The sequence below is a fragment of the Lupinus angustifolius genome, chromosome LG17, assembly GCF_001865875.1.
Source record: "Lupinus angustifolius cultivar Tanjil chromosome LG17, LupAngTanjil_v1.0, whole genome shotgun sequence".
In the NCBI taxonomy this organism is placed as follows: domain Eukaryota; kingdom Viridiplantae; phylum Streptophyta; class Magnoliopsida; order Fabales; family Fabaceae; genus Lupinus; species Lupinus angustifolius.
This window is the reverse complement of record NC_032025.1, coordinates 1,427,453-1,451,773: the sequence shown is the minus strand read 5'-3', so window position 1 is coordinate 1,451,773 and position 24,321 is coordinate 1,427,453. Positions and strand designations below refer to the sequence as shown.

At 30.7% G+C, this 24,321-nt stretch overlaps 2 protein-coding genes across 2 annotated transcripts; both read left to right on the top strand.

Moving 5' to 3' along the window:
• LOC109331876 (GATA transcription factor 5-like) lies at positions 7,413-9,010 on the top strand. Its single transcript, XM_019566643.1, has 3 exons — positions 7,413-7,621; positions 7,719-8,069; positions 8,157-9,010. Exons 2-3 carry the CDS (start codon positions 7,731-7,733, stop codon positions 8,817-8,819), a joined length of 1,002 nt encoding a protein of 333 aa, XP_019422188.1. The 5' UTR covers positions 7,413-7,621; positions 7,719-7,730; the 3' UTR covers positions 8,820-9,010.
• LOC109331581 (cytochrome P450 84A1-like) lies at positions 20,620-23,110 on the top strand. Its single transcript, XM_019566169.1, has 3 exons — positions 20,620-21,299; positions 21,654-22,066; positions 22,332-23,110. The coding sequence occupies exons 1-3, from the start codon at positions 20,750-20,752 to the stop codon at positions 22,953-22,955; spliced, it is 1,587 nt and encodes a 528-aa protein (XP_019421714.1). The 5' UTR covers positions 20,620-20,749; the 3' UTR covers positions 22,956-23,110.

Here is a 24,321-nt window from a genome sequence, read left to right as displayed (position 1 = left end):
AAGCTTTTGATAAAAGCTACAAATAGCTCATAAAGTTTTTGCATATAATGCAAAGGATAAGATTAGGTTGTCTAATTGTTTGAGTGCTTGTCACATACAAAGATTTACGTATTTGGACCTTTGTGCTTGCTTCTTTTCCATTCTTTATATGTAGGGACGGGGAAGTATTCAACACTTAGCCTTTCGTTGAATCAATGTAAATTAAAGGAGCTTATATATTAATCTCTGACTTACAAGTTATTTTAATTAACTTATCAAATCATAATTTATGAAGAGTATAAAATCTATGCACAGTCGGTGTAAAGATTTATACACATGCACCTCATCATCTACCACTTATTTAGAAATCTTATAACACACATAGAATGGCAATGCTTTTTGGCGTAAGGCAAAAGCATAACTTAGTTTGATTATGGTAGAGTGCGTTATGAGTGGAGTGAGTGCATCGCGTTAATATTACGGAACACCTCTAAACGTGAAAATGAATGAAAACAATTCCAATCCATCATATGTTGGGATAGTCTCAGTCCTATCAATTCATACAATATAGTAGTAAACAATAAGTACTATAAATAAATATCGGGAGAAAGTTTGTGTCAGGGTACCAATTACGTGAATGAAGATTATTGTCTTCATCGACAAGACGCACTCATAATTTGCTTCATCAGCACTGTACATGACCAATTAATATCACATATTCTAGTGTTAATCACATCATCTTAAGACACGAAAAATTAAAATTATAGAACATATAATATAACATAATAGGATACATATAACTAGAACTTTCAATCTAATTGTTAATCATATAAAAACATACTGAAAAAGAGTTATCCAATAATAGTGTAAAAATGAAGAATATCTATTACATAGCAAAAAATGTCCTATACTTGCATTCATATAAACGCCCCACATATGCTTGTACTTGTAGAAAGAGGATTCGCTTCTGTGAAAGATGAGATCATCAGTAAGAGTAGATAAGGATGAGCATGTATCTAGTTTATTAGTTGCAGCCTTTGAATGAACTAATTGGGGACTGGAATTAGTTATCTCAAACAGTGTCTCATTTATTGTCTCGAACTAATCAAAATATGTTTTATTTTATTTTTTGTTTTTAGAATTTTTCTTTTATTCATGTGTCAAAATATGATAGACTTGGGACAAGAAATGAGACATATAACTTTCATGTTTCCTGCTCATGCACGTGAATTGGAAAATGCTAAGGATGCTGTAGAAGCAATTAATGCATACACTATTGCTGAGTTGCATGGAGTTTAGCTTTGGTCAATTATTAAAATACCCAGTCAAACTAATTTGTTGAAACTGAAGAGAATTGATAAGGATGCTTCATCAATTTAATTTTCCACTTGAATTGCTAGCTACAATTGCCATATATATATGATAAGGGGAAAATCGCTTTATCTCAACTGAGTGAGGCTTCATTTCTTTTATGATACATTGTGTATGTGTTGTACTTCTGCAAGTGTAATTGTTCCTTTTGTGAGGGATCGGGTAAACCTTAAATTTTTCCCAGAAAAAAAAATTGTCACTTAATTTACCATTATCATTCGTCAACTAGATCCAAATCTAAGTACATATCTAACTAATAATAACCAATTGATCCTAGTGGTGATAAACTTGATTTCAAGAGGTTTATTTTTCCTTAAATGGGTTTTCTTAACTTGTTTCTGAACAATCAAAATAATCTGACTACAGTACAAGTTATAAGTTATAACCGAATGTCTTACACCCAGTGGAATGAACGATTTAAATCTGGATTCACCACTCTTATATTTTTCTGTAACTACAATTGTAATTAAGATCATTTGCTCGAAATAATCTATAATTATAAAAAAGTGAGCACGATGCATATGAAAAACCCATATCACCCTTTTCAAGAAAGTAATGAAAGGGTCTAATGAGGAGCTATAGATTGTTGGAACATGGAACCTAGATTAAAAAAGTAACAAATGCATCAATCTTTGGAGTGGATGATAGCTAGCGACGAGTTTATGAGTGGCTTAATTTGATAATTGATAAATTACTTGCGTAAAGGTGAAGTGTGTGCCAGTTTTGGCAATGCATCATAACAAATTAACAAATGAAAGTAATGATTGATTGCAGCAAATACCATTCCACCCTTCTACCCGTAATCACTAGTGCTCCTCGTCTCTTTTAGTAGAGTAATACGGAAGGAAAATCAAAATAACCTCACGGCATTGGAAGGAAAAAAACCCTAAGGAATATTTTCTCATTGTTTCATTCAACATATTTTTTCTTTCAATAACATGATATTTCTACTATGAGTAAATTAAACAGGAACTGATCCTATTTATTACTCTTGTTTATCTTTATTAGAAATTCTTACTAATTGATCGAAGAGTATGACCATTGAACCATGATAGATGAATCATTGAATTATATTTGATGACGATCATTTCAAAATTTTGAAAGTATGACAATAGTTAATTATTTTCTATATCTTTATGACTAAGTCTTCCTCATATTCACTATATAAAATGAACTTGTGAGGAATAGATGAACAAGCAAATGAGAAGAGAAACACAAAGAGTGGGTGAAAGAATTCATATCCACCATAGTATGAGATTAGAATTACTAGTGAAATATTAGAGATAGTTTGTATTTTGATCATTTTTATGTGAATTAGAGAAGAATGAAAAGAGTGAGAGAGAATGAAGAGAAATAAAATATTTCTCCCCTTATGGTTAAGAAGAAAGTAAGAGATAGAAAAGAAAAAGTGAATGGGACCCACCATAAATTTTTTTCTCCTACTTTGGAGAAAGTGAAGAGATATTAAAAAAATTGTATGAAATATCAACAATATTCTTCAATTTTTTTATTTTATCTGTTTATTGGTTTTAAATAATACTAATATATGTAAGTCTCTTTTAAATATAAAAAAAATATCAATTAAAAAATTTAATTGATATTACAATAAAATATATATTAAAATTATATTTTTTTTAATTAATAATAAAACAACAATTTTCTCTCCATTTTATTTTAGGGATATTTTTATCATTTAAACTATAACATCATCTTTCTCTTCTCATTTTCTACCTAACAAAATAAAAGAGAAATAGAAGAAAATACTTCTTTCTATTCATTTTTCTCTTATATTAAACATCACGAAAATCTATTATATTTCTTATTTTACTTTTTCTTACCTCTTTCTTTCTTCTTATTTTATCTTGTCAACTAAATAAAGCATGAGTGTTCTACTCTTAGAGAGAGTCACGTGTTGTAATCAGTAATCTTACTTTATATAATTGAGATATTTATAGACTAGATCTCGTTGTTGTTTACTTCTTCATTTTGCATCACAAAAAGAAGGAAAATTGATTGTGAAATTTCTAAAAGGCCAATCAGGATAAGACCCAAATATGGTTGAGTTTATTAATATTATGGTTGGATTCGAGTTCAAAAATATTAGTAAATCAACAAATATATTAATTCAAAGCATCTTTATAAATCTTTTCACTCTCACCTTATATTTAGTATACAAATTATTCACATAAATTGGATATGACTATAATATAATTTTAAAAGTAAATATACAATGATTATTAAAACAAGTGTTGCGTTAAATAAAAGTCAATCTCATATTTTTTGATTAAAAAGGATCAAATTCAATATACTAAAAATATGTAATGGCTCGTGTATTTTTATTGGTACTCGGTTGACAACTATTTTAGAGTAAAAAATGAAAGGAAATATAAGAGAAAGGATTGAACCCAATTATTCTATAAAGAATTTATTATCTTTAAGGAAAGCTTTTTTTATAAGCGTGAATTGACAAGGAGAATTAAAGCTTCCTACATAACCTTTCTTTTTGAAGAAAAAAACAAACATATGTTGATAATATGGCTGGCTATGAAGGCCGTTCTACAAATAAACAAAAAGCATTCTTTCACCACACTTCAAAAATATCCAAATAGTATACAAGAATCTTAATAAATCTCATCTTTTTTTCATTATATTCCAATTCATTTTTCATTGTTATATACTCAAGCGTTGCCTTATACTACCAAAAACGTATTATTTTGTGGTATAAATAACTTGAAACCTGGAAATGGCGGATTCGTGGACAACGTCACCTACCACCATTGTGCCCAATAATATAAATACACGTAAACGAATATATACACTTGGTGCGGCAAAAGAACAACCCATGAGCCCACCATTTTTTATTTAATTTATTACATAAACATAAAACATTTAACAGAATGGTGTCCTTTTAAGTATGTTTAAATATAAAAAACTAACTAGGAAATATATAATTAATGTTGAATATAGCATTCAAAATGTGATATTCAAACGGTGACACTTAAAATAACACCACCTCACATTAGGGAAATTGAATAAGATTTATTCTTTACCACCCGTAAATGTTAGGCAAATTATTATTTTAAGCTATAACTAAGACCTAAACTTGTACGCTAATTTAGACTCAAATTTTGACTGAATTAACTTTTGAACTCAAACCTACCATATAAAGTATTAAATATAGTGCATATTGTTTTTTAGATAAAATCTTCTTAATATTATTTATAACTATGAATATGTAATTTGATATATTAATGAATGATATGTATTTGTATATTTTATTAGTCATATACATACATGTATATATGATAAAAAAATAAAAATCAATAATACATTAGACTAAAGAGATATCATTACTTTGCATATAATCAAATAGACATATACAAATATGATGAATGAGTAACGATGAAATGACCGGGTTGATTTCAAGTATAATCTGTATATGAAAATTTATTAAGGGTTGATTTCATACATATACAACCGAATATAATTTTTAAACTTGAATACCCCATATAACCTATGAAAATTGATCATTTTCAGGTTTGATCATGGCTGGGTCACCCCTACATTACCCGACATGGCTCAAGATGATTAAGTTTTTTAAATAGAAATTTAAAAATATAAGTCATGTTATGAGTATAAAAAATGGTTTGTAAAAGCAAAATTCATTTTTATATTTCAAAAACAAGTTATCTTCTTTAATGAATACTCTCATCATAAAAATATATTTATGTGTTAGGTAACTTATTTCCTTATAATATATATTTACATGTTATATAAATTATGTACTTGTGTTTATTTCTATTTTTAATTAATTTTATCTATGAAATATGATTTGAAATATATCAAAATGAATTAGTATGAAAACATAATTATATTTTAAGTGGAATAAGGTTAACAAATCAATGGTGGTGGTAAGTCATTCTTAATAATGTCAAAAACTTATATTTGGTGGATAGACTATTTTCCTTTTAATTGTATTATGCTTTCACGGATTTAATATGTATATATTAAGGGTGAAAATATTTTTTATATTCTATAACCTATTCCCATAATTCCTTCCCTATGGGTAATAAAATAAGTAATTGTCCAATTTTACATGAGTAAGTATATATCCATTAATGGAGAGACAAATATCATACAATAACATACAAAATGTTATATGTGATAATATTTTTATTCCTTTAGTTATTATAAAATTACATTTTTATCATTAAAAATATAAGTAAAAACTACTACTTGTATTTCTATTAATGGAGAAGATCTTTGTTTATTTTACATACGAGAACAAGTATGAGCTAATGATTATGTTAGTAATTTGAATGGTGATAGATGAGTAGTTTAGGAAGCAGGTGTTGATGAGGACTGAGGAATAATTTCAGTTTGTGTTACTCAGCGACAAAAGCTGATCTCGTGTCATTGCTTCGGATCACTTTTACTCACTTTGCTTCTAAGGCATGCCATCTCCAAATTCCAAACTCAAATTGGATAATCATCACAAGGGCTATTCACGGAATTCCACTACTATTATTTTCAAATATTTTAATATATACCCAAAAGTAATTACTTCAAATACTCCATATGATCTTATCCTATTTTCTATAATTACTAATTAGTATATTAGTAAGATTTTGAAGAGAGTGTAAAATTTTTTATATTATCAGCACATCATCAATAATTGATTTGTATTACTTTTGTTTGAGAGTTAATAGTGATTAACAAATCAATGATGGAATATTGTTTGACAGTATAAAAACCATTATACTATCAATATATACATATTAAATCCTATTAATAAATAATAAACAATAACATCCGTCAAACTACAACTAAACATTTGAATGGGGACTATGTATTTAGCAAATGGCGTGAGAGACACAATTCTAGCCTATGGAATCATGGAAGCATAACCAAGTGTATCCCATTAGAACTAATATTTTTAGTGTGTAATTGTCTATTCAATTATTCTTAGAAATTAAACATTTAATATTTTGAAATATTTAAAAAAGATTAGTAAGACAACTACATCACTAAATTAACGACTTGTTAGTTAAAAAACAATTAAAAAAATGTGAAACTACCACTAAACATTTGCTTTCCTTTTAGTTTTGCCTAACGAAGTAAGAATGAGCAAGAAATTTAGGGTTTTCATAGAGAACATATATAACATTATACTTTGTAATATTATAAGATATGTAATATTATGTCTTTATGAAAAAATGTAATATTATAGTATAGAATGACATAATGCCTTGTATATAATTTAAAAAAATTAAATTAGAAGAACCGTGAGTCCATGATTCAAATTTCAAAGAAGACTATATAAAATCATATTCACTATTTAAGATTCAAACGCTCTTAGGTAGCAGTTTTTTTAATATAGAAAACAAAATAATTAATATATGAATGAAATTGCTTATCCAGTGAAAATGATAATTATGTAGAAATAGGAGTAAAATGGGGGCGAGAAAATTGAAAATAATATTACATGCAAATGCGTTTTGCCTTTTCTTTGAGTAAATTTTGCGTTAGTATTAGAAAACAGCGAGCGGGAAAAGTAAACAATGGTAGGGAACAAGGCAAATCCAAAATTTGCGGCAATGAGCACGTTTTGCAACAAGGGTTACACGTAATTTAGTGAAAAGGTTTGGCCCAATTTCCATTCTATCTCTCTCAAAGATGAAAATAAAAAAGTTAAAAGAGAAGAGGACGAATATTTTTTTTCAATTAAGAAAGATGGTGGTTTCATTGGTCTTCACGAATTTTGGTTTCCGGTAAGACAAGATAAATAATTATAACAGCAACAAAACCTTACACCCTACGATGTTTCAGTTGTTTTTTTTACCCAAAATTTAAATGGTAAAATATATAAATAAAAATGCTACCAGCTTGTGGATACGGTCTAACTCATCATTCTATGAAACGCAATATCGAATACTGGCTCGAAATTTCAGGTATAATCTATGTATGAAAATTTATTTAAGAGCAGGTACCGTTATGTAGAAAAATACAAAATAAAAACGTATTTGAATATAGATAAATACATTACATTTATTGAGAGGAAAAAAAAAGGTAAATTATATGGAGTGGGGTGAGAGAAAAAGAAACGGGCACTTTTAGAAATAATCCACGGACCCTTTCACTCATTCAATGCTTTACCAAACTCCCCATCCTCTCTACTTTCAATTTCATCCTTTCCCTTCTTCTTCTTCATCTTCTTATTCTATCTCTCCCCTTCAAACCACTTCATCTATTCTCTCTCTTCCTCTCTAAGGTATTCACTCTCTCTGCATGTGAGTTATCTTAATTTAATTAAATAGTGAAATAAAACAAATGTAAAGTTGTGTTTTTGGTTTGTTTATGTTATATAGGTTGAAACAGAAATGGAATATTGCATGGAAGGTGCGTTGAAAACATGTTTAAGGAAAGACATGACTGTGAAAGTTAGCCCACAAACCTTCATGGAGGATTTGAACGTCCAAAATGGCACACCTTGCGATGATTTTTTATTCGTGGATAACCTCCTTGACTTCTCGCATGTTGAACAACAACAAGACGAAGAAGAACAGCAACAACAACAACACAAGGAAGGTGAAGGTGAAGGTGAAGGTGAAGATGAAGGCTTTGTTTGTGTCTCTCCTAAAAAAAGCAACGAAATTTGTAACCTTTCTTCTCTCAGACATGAATTTCCCTCTTTGCCCACTAGCGAACTCAGTGTTCCGGTACTCTTTTTCCTCCTTAATTTTCACGAAAAACATTTTTTAACGTTGTTCTGTGGTGGGTTTTAATGAAAGTTGCAATTTTTACAGGAGGATGTTGCTGACTTGGAGTGGTTGTCTAATTTTGTTTCGGATTCCTTCTCGGATTTCCCCACCGTAACAACCACCATGACGGAGAATCCAAATACTTTTTGTGCTGAGAAAGAAGCCAAGCCGTTAAACCCGGTTTTTATTCAACCATGTTTCAAAACCCCGGTTCCGGCAAAGGCAAGGAGCAAGAGAACCCGGTCCGGTATTCGGGTTTGGTCACTCGGTTCACCTTGCTTCACCGAGTCATCAACCAGCTCTACTTCTTCAACCTCCTCTTCTTCCTCACCAACAAGCACTTTGTTAATTTACACCAACTTGGTCCAAAACCTCGACCAGGTTTGTTCACCAGCGAAAAAACCAAAGAAAAGGGTCTCTTCTGACGGCTCGGTTCAGGCTCCACGGCGTTGCAGCCATTGCGGTGTTCAGAAAACCCCTCAGTGGCGAACCGGGCCACTGGGAGCGAAAACTCTCTGCAACGCTTGTGGGGTTAGGTTCAAGTCGGGTCGACTCTTACCCGAATACAGACCAGCTTGTAGCCCTACGTTTTCAACGGAATTGCACTCCAACCACCACCGCAAAGTGCTTGAAATGCGGCGGAAGAAGGAGGGCACCGGTGGTGTTGAGACCGGTTTTGCACCTCCTCCGGTGGTCCCCACTTTTTGATTTTTAGAAAGGAAAAAGAAAGCTAGGCAGAGAAAAAAGTTAGAATAGACATTAGACCCGGTTCGTATGGACCCGAACCCGAGTTAGTGTACATTTTTCACTTTATGTTGAGTACGGTAGGTGTTAAGCTTTGTAAGTGATTATTACTATTAGACTTTGAAGTCCAAGACATTTGGCTTTTTAGATTTTACTTTTTACCTGTCTTTTTTATTTAATTTTAACTTGGATATTTATATTTTTAATTCTAAATATCTATTTAAATATTTATGTAAAGTAATGAATAGTGGTTGGTGGTTTGGAAATGAAAGTGTTGAAGCTTTGTATCTAATGGGGGCTGTTGAAAGGCATAAACTTTATGAGAGAGAGGGTGGTTAAACGGCTTTCTTGTGTGCTTAGATTAAAGTACTTTGTTGGGAAACTGAAGCATTTCCAAAGTAACTGCGTAAAATGGATGAAATTCAAAACTACTAAAAACAAATGCTAACAATACTTCTTTTATTTTCTTGGAAAAGCATGACATGTGACAAATAAGATAGCATTAAAATTAAATGTAATGAATTAGGAATCCATAAGCGTGTTACTTTCACTGTTAATATTAAGATTCCTTTGTGAAGTAATATTAAGAATCTTTGTTCTCAAGTTGGCTAAAACCTAAAACCCTTTCAACATTTCCAAAGGATATTATATTCTCTCTTCCATTTATTTGTTTTATTTTCAAATGGAGAATATAACAGCAAAACGAGGTATTTGAAGTGTTCACCGCCATGTCAGTGGGCCTTCAACAAATGAGAGGAATTTTCAAATTGGAATATCTTGTAATGGTGCACCAAAAAGAGTGGCTAAAGTGGAATGAATCACGTGAAATGACGTCAAACACAAGACTTTAAGTAACACTATTAGCGGCTTAAGAAATTTTGTAATTATGCATCAAATACAGTACGCTTATAATTTCATAACACTTTCCTAGCTAATAATATATCTTAGCTCCTACTCTAAAATAAGCGTTACCAACCATCATGTTAGCCACAACCACTGTCTCTTCAGATTTACCGTTGTTATCATAGATATTTAATACTTAAAAAGGTTTTCTCTTCAACATTATAGGGCTTCATGCTTCATAGAACCTTAATTTGAATTATTCTTGTATTGATTGTGGTTAATCCTTAATCCCTTAGTTTGTTGATAAAGGTGGGAGAGAGGGAATATGAAGATACAAAGTAATAGGTACTAAATAGTGACATTCTTATAAGGTTACTGGAGATTTTATGGTGCCAAAAATGCTGGTAGCTACTACAAAGTTGAATTGTTTCTAGGTTGTTTGTTTATATATTTTTATTAGAATGCATTGAGTTGTAATTTTGTTAAAGGTAATGTATGAATTTGTTATTAAGTTGAAATGTCTTATATCATTTCAAAAGGAGTGAAAAGTACATATTAAAATAACACCGCTATCTGCCACTCATCCCACACGTCAATCTTTTCTTTGCTACCAAACATAGCACCTAATCAGTACATAGACTTTTCCATTTCATAAAGTTTAGCTATGGGACACAACAATCAATTTAGTTTTTGACAACTCAACACACAAGTGAAACTCCTATTAAAATTATTCTCGTATTGATCCTTTGACTTTAATACATAATCCTTGTTCAATATCTCAATTTTTTGGGTAAGGAACTAATCATTTAAGTATATATTATTTTCGTCCAATTAAAATAAACAAAACTGAAGAATAATATCTATTTAAAGTGCTAACATATATATTGTTATAGAATGAACTATGCGTCAGGTAAGAAAAAATATGTATATGTAACCATTAAGATCAAGAAAAGGGTGAGGGTTACACATTGTTTTCAAACTTACTCTAGGTTTCTTGATTTGGTGTAACTTGAGTATGATATAAGAGAATCAGTTATATGGATTGGTGTCTGTATTGGGTAGTGTTTGTTTTAGTAGGTGGTCTTTCAAATTTTAATTTAAATGCAACAACCAATTTGGTTAAGGTGAATAAAGTTCCCACCTCACATTTTCACGCGCACCTTTATGGAGTACAACCAGTTGCGGCGTAGTGATCTGGGTTAACTTTTGAATGCCAAACCCCACAATGGTGAAGTTTGATTGTTTCACAAACCAACCAAGAATCATCTTGTCTTGGCCTTGCCACTAACCACTAGTGCCTGCTGGTGCCCACAATCACAATTATTTAATCCCTATTGGGCGTATCATTGTCTCTCTTAAGTTATTCTCAGTAATCGATTCCTCGACCTTTTGATCTTTTTAGTAATCTAATAAAATCTTATATCATTATATTAACGCCTTATTGGTACAATCACAATTATCTAAATGTAATATTGGATTAGTTTTATTTTTCAATGATTGAATAGTAAGTTTTATGAGAAATATTTAGAGAGTGGGAATTTTGAGTGTGGGAGAGGTGGTAGAAAATAGTAAGTAAAATACTAGGAGAAACACAAAATCTCCTATTGTTGTCGAAAATGGAAGGAAGAAAGGGGAAACTTAAATTTAGTATCATCTAATAACAAATGTTACAATATTAATAATATATCGTTAATCTTACTAAGCCTGTCCTAATCAAATGAACTTATAATGGTTTATTATAAGGGAGAGATCCGCTTACTCAAATAGTAAGTTAAAAAAACATATTTCACATTTTAGTCGTCTATCCTAAGACAATCTAATAGTTTAGATCTATTCAGTAATTCAAATTATTGGATTTTTTCTATAATGAATAGCTAAGATGTGAAATATGTTTTTTAACTTACTCTTGGAATATATGAATATTTTCCCATTTTTTATAATACTTTTTTTTTTTGCTATGTGGAACTAAAAAATGTAAACTTGATAAACTATGAGATAATGTTTTTTATTACAATACAACGTTTGTTTTAGTTTCTTAACAATTTTCTCCTGCACTAGTTAGCAAAAACCACTTCCCTTGTGCAATTTGATTAACTTGGGGATGGACTCTGACCAAGGGACAAAAACAGAAGATTTTAGTCCTAAGAAGCACCTTAGTTGATTATGCTATATAAGATACGAGTTATGAGTTTTGGGTTCAAATACTCGAAATTGTGATTCCACTTCACTCTTTCGTGTGAGTTTCTCATTAGACAAAAAGGTGGAGTTCAATGGGAAGTTAAAGCCTGTATGGTTTACCTTTTAAGCCCAATAACACCCAAGGCTAAGCTACTCATTTAGGTGTTGGGTTTTGGAGGGTTCAGAAGGGCTCCATTGAAGGAGTATCCACATTCCTTCTCATAACATAGTAGCCTGTATGACCGGTTTTGATTAGTTTTAGCCGATTTTAACCTGTATGTTATATAATCGGTATAATTATTATACCCTATTAATATTGGATTGGTTCACCGGTTTACTGATTCAACCAACCGGTATGAAACGGTTTTAACAATACTGTGCAAAAGTACTTGGAATTTGCATACTATGATATGTGATTTGATAGCCAGTGATAAAACATTAAACACATATTCACTTATTTCTTTTGAATTTTAAATTTTTTACCATCTTATAATGTGCATAAACTAAGAACGTGTCTTTTCCTTTTCATTCCGGATATAACCATTAACCAACCAATGATTGTGAAATGTGAATGCCTTTAATACTTTATATGGGTCATATTTGATAGTCTCCAGGGAAGGCCTGAGAATATAAGCCTCATCAGGGGCCCAAAATGAAGCAGTGTACACCTGAAAGGACAAAAGGTACCCTACAGTGTACTTGATATTAACATGGACACAGACACAGACACACGGTTGTTTTGTTACAGAGAACTTGTTTCTGCTGAGTTTTTGGGTGCTGGGATAAGAGCTTCAACTTTGAATAGTAAAAAGTGTGGTAGGCCCAATAAAAATTGGGATCTGACATGAAACTCTAACCAAGGTTATGTATTGGAATTTTTTTATGCAACATATAACATGCATTTTTTATTCAATTAACGCCGATCAATTTTCATCATTATTTTTCGGGATGTCGAGAAGGAAGAATCCAAATATTGGTTTGAATGGGGAAGATCGCATACTTGCATGGACTGAATGAAGAAAAAGAGAAATGGTTTATGCTACTTACACACGTTTTATTGAAGACCAAATAAATATTATCAACAAGTAAGAGATTTAAGTAACAATGATCCTAATAAATATATTGCCATCCATTGGTTATAAACACATGACTTGAGCTACACACTTAAATTATGAGAAAAAGACGTATACACTAAAAAGTAATTACTGACTTTCCAAAAAAGTAATTCAAATAATAGCAAAAGATTTAGGGATTATATATAAATATTTATACTAACAATGCATAGATGTTACATTCTTGTAAAACATTAAATAGTGAATATTCATTTTAATTTTTAAATATATCACGTGTACTACAAAAAGTAAAAACACAAAGTGATACTGGAATACTGTAATTGATAATTAAAATAACCACGAACAATGATCCTAAAGAATTATTTTGAAGCACATTTCATATTTTGAGACGATTTTAGAGTTTATAAATTTTCAGGAATAAAATTAGTATATACAAATTTTTTTGAAGATCATAAATTTACCGGACATTAAAACATAAAGAATAAGATAAAAAAAACTAAAACATGAAAAGTTGCGTAGTGTATAGATTAATAAAATGATTTACCGTTGACGTTTCCTTAAGAAAAATGTCTGACTTGTTGATTGAAAAAAACAGGGAGAAAATTCAAGGGCGTGGCTGGTGGAGGTTGCACATTTTGACTACCGAGTATGCGTGTAATAAAAAAATGATGCATTCATGGGGAAAATGATACTCTGTCTTAAAAAAATATTGTCCCCATTTACCAAAACAATAAAATATTATAGAATAGTATACAAATATTAATTTATGTTATTATAAATTTTATTTTTAATCATATAAAATTTTCTGATTGGAAGGGGACACCAAATAAGACACCCAATCAGACAGATTATCTCATCCCATTCATGGTCACTCCCTCTTTTTAGGGAATTAAGATCTTTATCCTAAAAAGTCTTGTGTTTCATGTCTAATTAATCAAATTTCACAAATTCATCAACTAATATCTAAAGTATTACTTTAGTGATAATTTTTAGAAATAAGACATGAATGCATATATGTGTATCAAATAAATTTAGATACATTTTATTTCACCACTCTCGTATTTTTTGGATTGAATTGATTGATGGCGATGAGTTTCCTGGTTCCACGTCATTTGTATCCAATAAATTTAGCCCAAGTGGTTTTGGTTAATTTATTCCGAGTTGTTTTCACAATTTGTGATGATGATTAATAAATTGATGTTTTGCTTTCATGCCTCTCAGCTTTTGCACGCAAATGCTAATAGCCTAATACTAATCCCACTAGCCAAGTGATATGACATATGTTGAAAGAAAAGTAATGAGGTTTTATTAAAGTAAATACTTTTTTTATTCTTATATTTCTTTCAACCAACCATGGTCTATCCACCATGCTCACAAGCTGACTTCAGACACTACTTACGACTTACAAGGCCTGTAAATAAATATAATTCCAAATATAGCTTTTATATTTGATCACGTTCAACATGAAGCATTTTTTTATTGTTGCTAGCGTTTTATAATTCGTTATATTTATTATTATAGATATTATTGTCTTAAATAAAAAAAGTTGTTCAAATATTATTACATATTTTATTAGTGATAATAATAGATTTAATTTTAAAAATATAATGAAATATGATATAGTTATTAATAAAGATAAATTAGGACAAAGAATAATTTATATTGTATTTCCGTTATATAAATAATCTCTTTATAATAATTACTATTGCAAAAACCAAACCAAATATTGAGTTGGTGAGCTTTTAATCATAATTGGATTCATTACTAAATTTATACGTAATGCCTAAGTTAAATTATGGAATGCATTTGAATTCATGATAGAAACAATGCATGATTTAATCTATTCAACAACTAATTCCAGTCTTATTTTTCTGAACTATTATCTTTCCCAAAATGTTTTAAAAATAAGCATATGTTTAGTGTAAATTATGTTTTCAGATTTTGATAATAAAATATGAGATTAAAATCCGAAAAATTATAAAATGAAAAAAATCAATCTGTTTTTTAATATGTTATTTTTTCTTGGTTAATAAACAACGTCCCTTGAAGTTTGGGGGTGATAATAATAAGAGAGATGGCATGGAATAAAATGGCTAAACTTACATAATTGTGTTTGGAAGTGATCCTTTACAGGAAGAGATTGAAATGACTGACAAGAAATCTATATTTAAAAGCCACATTTTTTGTCCCCAAAATGGAGGGTGCATGAAATCTATTTTCTTCTCATCCAACATTATACTCATGAAACAAACAATTTCTTTGTTTTTTCATCCAACTTTATTATTAGCCTTGCATTATCTTCAAACTACTACAAGAAAGTGACGTTAGGGTGATGCAAAAACACGCAATCTAGTATAGTGTAAGTGAGTAAGACATTGATGACTTTAATTTTATGATAATTATGGCAAAAATATGCTTAAACCCGTAATTAGTAACTTTGATTTTAAGGAATAGAACTATCAGTCACCAAAAAAATTGGAAAACATAGAGAATATTTGATAAATGTTGGATGAAGTGGTAAAACAAAACCGTCAACGGTTCCTATGTCTAACCATAGAAAGCGACAAAATAAGGTCTGACATTAAATCCACCAGCTTTCAAAGCTGTTGAATGATAAATACATGAGAATATCATAACTTGAATATTTTCAAAACACGATACATATACAAATATTAAAAAGGTCCACAAAAGCAGTAAAATATTTAAATAATCCAATTCCCCTCTTGCTAAACTACCTGAATAAAGAAGCTAAAGAATTAAAAAAAGTTGAAAAAAGTCACGAATAGTTTAGTTGATGATGTACATGCAAGTTAGTCTGCAATAAAGAACATACAAAAAGAAAAGGTTATACTTTTTTCTTGTTACACAAGAAAAGGTTATACTAATTTGGACCAAAACGTGCATATTCAGTAAGCATCAAATATATATTTATTGCACACTCCGTTTCCAGAATTTGCACTGCATAGGATAGTCAAGAACCAACCCTCACTTATTTTAACATATTAATTACTCTCCCGGTCCATAATAAAAATAATAAAATACTGTACTGTATCTAAGTATCAAACATTATTCATTCTGCTTCCTTTACAATAGTCTTCATAGATTGCTTTACAAAAAATATAGGAAATTATTGTTTTTTACCAACAAAAGTATTATTGTTTTTCCTATGTGTTCTTCATATTTTCTATCCCACTTTAAGAATATAATTGATAGTAAATAAAAATTAATAATACCTTGAACTTTAAGCATAACAACTAAATAGAAACAAAAAGTTCTAAAATATTGGAGGGAGTATAAGAAAATGATCCTTTATTTTCATTTGAAGTGGCGTATATAGTAAGAGTTAATTGAAAATTGAAAGTAATAACACACCACGTTGCATGGAAGACAAAACACACCTAAAACTTCGTAGTTCACATACACTTTCTACGTTTCGAAGTCAACACTAAAAAGTAAAAACTGCATTATTCGTGTGCATATATTGTATACATAAAAAGATAAGACAGAAGATGGAAAATCAAGTTACAAGTACTTTCACCGTTCACACCCTCTCTCTGAATTTTAATTCACAAGTCTCTGATGTGGAGTTTGATTGAAGTAGTTTTAAATTGGATGCACATCATGCACTTATCCGAGCTACAATATAAATATATGGCATTAGAAGAATTTCTGGATAATATTTTCCTAACATGTCTGATATTTATCATTTCGTGTTTGGAAGATATAGATAGAAGAGATATAAGAGGACAAAAATTAATGTTGCTTGTTTTTAAAAAGCATATACGTAAAGAAGATAAAGGTATAGAATAAATATTAAAAATGTCAAATATAATGTACCAAAGCCTTAACATACAAAATCATAATAGACCATATATATTAGTCAAAAACCAAGAAAGACCAGAACTACACCCATTTTGAAACCTTCTGCCTCGGAATGTACATGAGAAGTCAATGCAATCACTTAGTGATGAACACTGGTTTGAAAAAGAATAGTGTATTTTTTTCAAAAATGTATCATTTTTGTACTATTATTTCAAATTCCCCAATGGACATAAGATTTGATTTTAGAGATCATACCTAAGAAACCATTTGGTATATTAAATGCATTTATATTACCCTTTGATTATTTCACAGAGATTTTTCCTAAAAATGGCTAACATGTGATATTTAAATAAAGATCTTATTTCGTTTTCGTCTGAAACGTTGACACATACCTAAGAAACTATCATGGGAAGAGCAAAATGATACACTTTTCTCTTATAACATTTTCATAAAAAAATAAACTTGCAGTTATCCCCGGAAATCAACTTTCATTTTTCATCCTTTCATATTTTGAAAGAACTAAAAATAATAGTTTTCTTTTGTAGTTCTTAGAGTTTTAAATCCATTTTTCAATATAGTTCTATCTGTTTTTCTGATTAAAATAATATTGTGTAGTTTTCAACTTTGACATGATTACCTTATGTAAAAGATATATATGACTAAAGATGTAAAATGTTTTTAGGTTAAAATAGTGAAATCAATTGATCTCCTTTCACATTTTGTATATACTTTGGAATTTGGGTATACAAGCTAAGAGTAATTAAATACAGGTGAGAAATAGAGATAATGATATAGATCATCAAATACGTTCAAATTTTATACACAAGTGACAGGAACCCTCTCACCTAAAAAAATAGGACATTTAATTTCTCACCTATAAACATTGTTTGAACTTTTCACCCCCTTCAAGAATTCTAAATACAACTTCTTTTCATAGCTCTTACTTAACTCCTCTTTATGTTTTCTTTGTTCTTTTTCGATGGTTAGAGGATTTGGTAACTTGTATCAATCAAACAAACTCATTAAAATTATACATAGTCAATATGCAATTAGTTCACTAAATTAAGAAGCATACATAGACACTAAGACACGCATGTAACTACGTATGACTGTGTTTATGTGTGTATTTTTCGGTTGAAAACTAAAAAGGGCCTTTCGCTGTCAGGGTTGGTTTGATTCCACTGCACTTTGAATTATTTCTTCAATGAGAATTATTTGCATGAAAACAATAAAAATCTATGCTGGTAGAGAAAAAAACTGGAAAACTACATGTTTTTGTTGGTTTTAATTTTTACCGAACTTGGTTAGAAATAGAGCCCAAATTAAAACTAAGATGATTAGTTTTGGAGCCTTACTATAAACTCATGCAGATCAATTTATTTATTCTTTTCTAATTTGTTTACCGGTTAATAACACGGAAATGGATCCTCTCCAGTATTGGAGAGGCCAGTGCGGAATAGGATGATGACACGTGGCAATTTTTTTTTTAACGACTATGATTACATGTTATTTTCTATTAAAATTAAATAAAAACTCTTTAAAAAAATTTCAACCTCATATTCCAGTACTGGAGGGGAGTTGAACTCTAATAACACATGGAACATAGGGCTACTCTTCATTGAGCGAAAATATTTGAGTATTTGACGATGTCGATAAGAATTAGATAAGCTTGTACCTTCATTTTTAGTCACTTAAATGGAACATGTTACCACTTTTTTTTTATCGAGACGTAAAAAATATTAGAAGAACAAGTAATACTTTTATCCAATAGATCTCTGTAATTAATAAGGAGAAATACAAGTTAACAAATGTTTCACCCAATACACATATAACTATATAGGTGACATGACTAATATACTCATTATTATGGGGTTTTGTAGGGGAAGAGTTTGACACAATTCCAAAATCCCATAATGTTGAGTTATAGTAGTAATGTCACCTATATATAGTTATATGTATATTGATGTGGCTTTAGGATCATCAATATGTATATATAATTTAATTATGAGAAAGTAGTGCATTATCTAACATTAATGTATCATTTAGCTTTCTTTTATGAAATTTATCATATTGATGTCAAAGTTAAATAATGCACTATTTAAATTACTTTTCTCTCCAATTCTATGAATGTCACAATTAAATAATTTATTTTCATGTTACATGTTAGACTTTCTGCCATTCTAGTTCACACACACCAATTTTTTTACCCGAGTCAACATTTTAACTCCACATTACATTTAATCCACTATTTTAGCAAAAATAAATTCATGTTTTATTTCACATTCTTCGGAATTTTTAGCCTGGTCAGATTTGTTTTTCCAAAAAAGTCTAAATTTTATTGTACCCATTTAATTATGAGAAACGTTAATTCCAAAAGTTTTTTTGGCTTCAGAATGCAATTGTTAAATATTTGATGTGAATAACTTTTTCCCTAATAGCGTTCCAACACGGAATGATTATTATTGCCATTGTATTGGGGCATGTATCCTCTTATTGCATGGTAATGTAAGATTATAATAGATTTGATAATTTTAAAAAGGAATGTATTTAAAAATAATTTAGAATTTATACTGTTAATTTTTTTTGAACAATATGTGTCATTATCTAGAATTTGGATCCTCTCCATTACTGGAGAGTCCATTACCATGTTAAGATTATGACATGTGGCAAAAATAAAAATCCAACAATCCTAATTTTAACTCATTTTTTAATAAAATAAATTATATTTATTGTTTACCCCTTAAAATCCAGTACTGGAGAGTCCAGTACTGAAGAGGAGTTGGACTCCATTATCTATAGATAGATAGTACCAGACTCTTTACCGGAGATAATATAAATTCTATTATAGGAGTGGTTCAAGCCAAAAAAAAACTAGAAGCCATGAAAGAAGCACGGTAAGGGTTAAAAAATGTTGTAGTTCGAGAAGCTAAAGATCTCTCGTTACTTGTAGTTCGACTTTTCACTGAATAACATGAAGTGATACCAATGACCGTAATCTTTATGATTTCTCTGTTTTTCGTTTTTGGATGAGACCTAACTCCTAAGAAGATTGGATATTATTTTCTGTGGGAGCATCTGCTCTCCCACGCTTTATGTCACTTCATGTGTCATGCGTTTGTATTTGGTCAGAAAAATATTTAATAATTAAATTTTAATTTAAATATTTTTTTTGGCCAATCAAAAACCCATAATACATATAATGACACAAAATGTGGGACAACAGATGTGTTTTCGCGAATTTAATTAGGATTTAGGCTTTCATGACCGACATTCGAATAAGAAATAAACCACAACTTTTTTTAAGTGGAATAAACAAGACATTATTACTAGAAAGTTTGAGACAAAGGCGATAGGGAAACATTTCAAAAGTTAATTAGAGGATGAGTTTGTCATTACAAAAATAATGAAAAGGAAAGTTTAGAAAATTAAATATATTTCAAAAACTGATATGTCTCTATTCTATATTTCATATCAACGAATTCATAATGGTTACATGCGTTTCAAACAATATTACCGTATTACATGAAGGAGTTATTTAGGAGCCAAAACTATCATCTCATGCTTTGCCTTATTTTACATCTCAACTTATTATGAGTAATTGAATAAAATATAATAAATATAATTAAAAAATTTATAAATTATATTTCTTTATATACCAGCGCACATGGTTTATAATGTAATTTTTAACCAATCGTGCATGTATACTCTAATTTTTTATCAATCACAGTGTACACGCGTTTGCACTATATTTTTTTTAATTACTCAAATTTTACTGGTGCGTGCATACTATAATTTCTTTTATCAATCACAGCCTGATATATAAGATCTTCTCCTCAATCGATTGCAAGAAATGCGTGTATATATAAAGGCCAAGAATCCTTGCATCAACTTAGCAACACTTGAAGTTGCATTTCTCATTAAGCCTTTAACATCAGGTAGCTAAACCACATAGACAAACAAAAAACGAAACATAAACACATGGATTCCCTTCTTAAAACCCAAACCATATACAACGTTGAACTAGAACCACTCCACATGGCAGTGTTGCTGTTCATTGTCCCACTCATCTTGCTCCTAGTGTTAGGTTTACTCTCTCGAATTCGTAGAAGGCTACCATATCCACCAGGACCAAAAGGGTTACCCATCATAGGTAACATGCTAATGATGGATCAGTTAACACACCGTGGCTTGGCCAACATAGCCAAGAAATACGGTGGCATCTTCCACCTTCGCATGGGGTTCCTTCACATGGTTACTATTTCAGATGCAGAAGCAGCACGTCAAGTTCTCCAAGTCCAAGATAACATATTTTCTAACCGACCAGCTACAATAGCCATAAGCTACCTTACTTATGACCGTGCAGACATGGCTTTCGCTCATTATGGTCCCTTTTGGCGTCAGATGCGCAAGCTATGTGTTATGAAGCTCTTCAGTCGCAAGCGTGCTGAGTCTTGGCAATCAGTAAGGGACGAAGTTGATACAGTTGTGAGAACCGTTGTGGCCAACACTGGCAATCCAGTGAATATAGGTCAGTCTTAAATGCATTTTTCATTCACTACGGATACTAATACACTAATATTTATTTATAAAAAAACATATTTTTCATCCTTCATTCTTTTTCGGTTATGCAATTTAGTCAATTCCTAAGTTTTCATCCGAAAACTAAAGAGTGCGTATGTGTAATAACTACATTAGCCACTACTTTTTATAGTTTCTAGAGGAAGATTTGACACAGGGCTTAGTGTTACATAACCAAAAAAACTTTAAAATAAACAAATTTCGGGATGAAAATCAGAATAAATATATTTAATATGATTATAAAGGGTACACCATCCCTTAGAAATGAAGTTATTTTAAAGCTGACATGATTTTTTTAAAATAGGTGAGTTAGTGTTCAACCTCACAAAAAATATAATCTACCGATCAGCTTTTGGGTCAAGCTCGCAAGAAGGGCAAGATGAGTTCATAGGGATACTTCAAGAATTCTCTAAATTGTTTGGAGCTTTCAACATCGCTGATTTCATACCCTATCTTGGAGGAATTGATCCTCAAGGCCTCAGCACTAGGCTAGTGAAGGCACGTGGATCATTGGACAGCTTCATAGACAAGATCGTAGATGAACATATAGTGAAGAAGAAGAATAAGAGTGAGAATGTTTGTGGTGGGGATGAAGAAACTGACATGGTGGATGAGTTGTTAGCTTTCTATAGTGAAGAAGCTGGAGTAAATCAATTCGATGGTCCACCTCACACTTCTATCAACCTCACTAAGGATAACATCAAAGCCATCATCATGGTATGGATTCATTTTCATGATTCATATTTTTTTATAGTATTTTCTTATTAAATACAACATGATTCATTTAAATACGTACAATTTATTTACGTAATATTATTGCAAAAATATGGCTCCAAACCAATTATGAAAACTTTTTATTATTGTCTATTCTATCATAACAAGGAGAATGTAGTAGTGGTACTGTGTAGTGGGTTAGGTTGGTGCCATCAAATAGTATTAGATTTTGTTGTGACACACGAATTGAGTGGTACTAATGTAACAGGATGTGATGTTCGGAGGAACAGAGACAGTGGCATCAGCAATAGAATGGACCATGGCAGAGTTAATGAGAAGCCCACATGATTTGAAAATAGTCCAACAAGAACTCACTGATGTTGTGGGCTTAGCCCGACGGGTCGAAGAGCCTGACTTCGACAAACTCACTTACCTCAAATGTGTTATCAAAGAGACCCTCCGCCTCCACCCACCCATCCCCCTCCTCCTCCATGAGACGGCGGAGGACACTGCCGTCAACGGCTACTTCGTCCCCAAAAAATCACGCGTCATGATCAACGCGTGGGCTATTGGAAGAGACAAGAATTGTTGGGACGAGCCCGAAGTTTTTAAACCCGCACGGTTCTTAAAATTGGGAGTGGCAGATTTTAAAGGTAGCAACTTTGAGTTCATTCCTTTCGGGTCGGGTCGTAGATCCTGCCCTGGAATGCAGTTGGGGCTGTACGCGCTTGAATCGGCGGTGGCTCACCTTCTTCATTGCTTCACGTGGGAGTTACCAGATGGAATGAAAGCAATTGAGATGGATATGAGTGACGTGTTCGGACTCACTGCTCCTTTGGCGAGTCGACTCATTGCTGTACCCACTAAGCGCGTGGTGTGTCCTCTATTCTAGGATGGAGGAAAGAATTCATTTTTCATTTTGTTTTTTATCCCAAAATTATCCATATAAGTATGTGAAGATGAAAGCAATGAAACACAATAAGAACGTCAACACTATTTTGTTTCTCTTTCTCTATGGGGAATGTTCAAAACTAATATTCTCTGTCATGTAAGATTTTGTGACAATACAGTTATATTGTTGTTTATTATATTACTTTTCACCAACTTTTGTTTTATTCAGAGTGTGATGATGATGGTAATGCCAATCCATATTGGAGAAGAAAATTAAATGCATGATGGTAATCACTTAGTTCGTAACATCTAAATGTTCGAGCCAGGATTGATCGACTATAATTGGATATGTGGTTTATATTTGTTAGTTTAATCCAAGAGTATTCATGTATTCATATATTCTCATACTAAATTATCTTACTAATTATTTTACTCATAAAAAAGTAATACATGTCACTTGTATCTTTTTGCGACATATATCATCTTCTTGTGGGTAGGGGATATATCATTTTCCTTAATTGAATGATGTTCGGTTTATTATAAAACTTATACATTGTCATTATATATATTTTACTATCAAGTTAATGCTCGACCACACATGTATTGTATTTATACGTGATGATAATATGAGAACATATTTTCTGTCACATAAAATATAGCACTCTATATGTTATCATTTGTATAATTAGAAAACACTTGATTATTAAATTTTTAATTTAAAATATATTTTTCAACAAATCAACATAAATTAACAAACATTTTAGAATTACCATATAATTCAACCTTTCCATATATATAATCTTTTTAAAAGTTGTGATTGTTGTTTCTAATAAATTTTACTCATAAAAATCGAATATCTAAACATTTGGTATAATATGATATTTGATAATTCAATGAGACCCTACACACTAGTTAATACATATGCATTAACAATGTACATTAATTCATTCTCTATCATTCATATATGTTACTTCTTATTTAAGACAACACAGTAGATAATGTATCAATGATGTAAAAAACTCATAGATAATCATTGCATAAAAATATTTAAAAAACTTTAATTGATATAAACATTTGACAAAAATAACTTTTTTTTAATTGACATATTTATAATTTTATATATACAGACTCGCATATCAATATCAATGACCATATTGTATACATCCATCGTTTACAACCATTCATTTGGTCGACATATATGCTAAGTGAAGCTAATATACTTATGCTAAAATACTTTTCAAATTCTCTCCAACAAGCATTTTCTAGCACGGCTCAATAGACTTATTCTTTGCACACGGTTGAAGATGCTTCAAGAGCATTAACATTCTTGATACCCAAAAGTTGCTTAATTAAATGGGTAAGTGCAA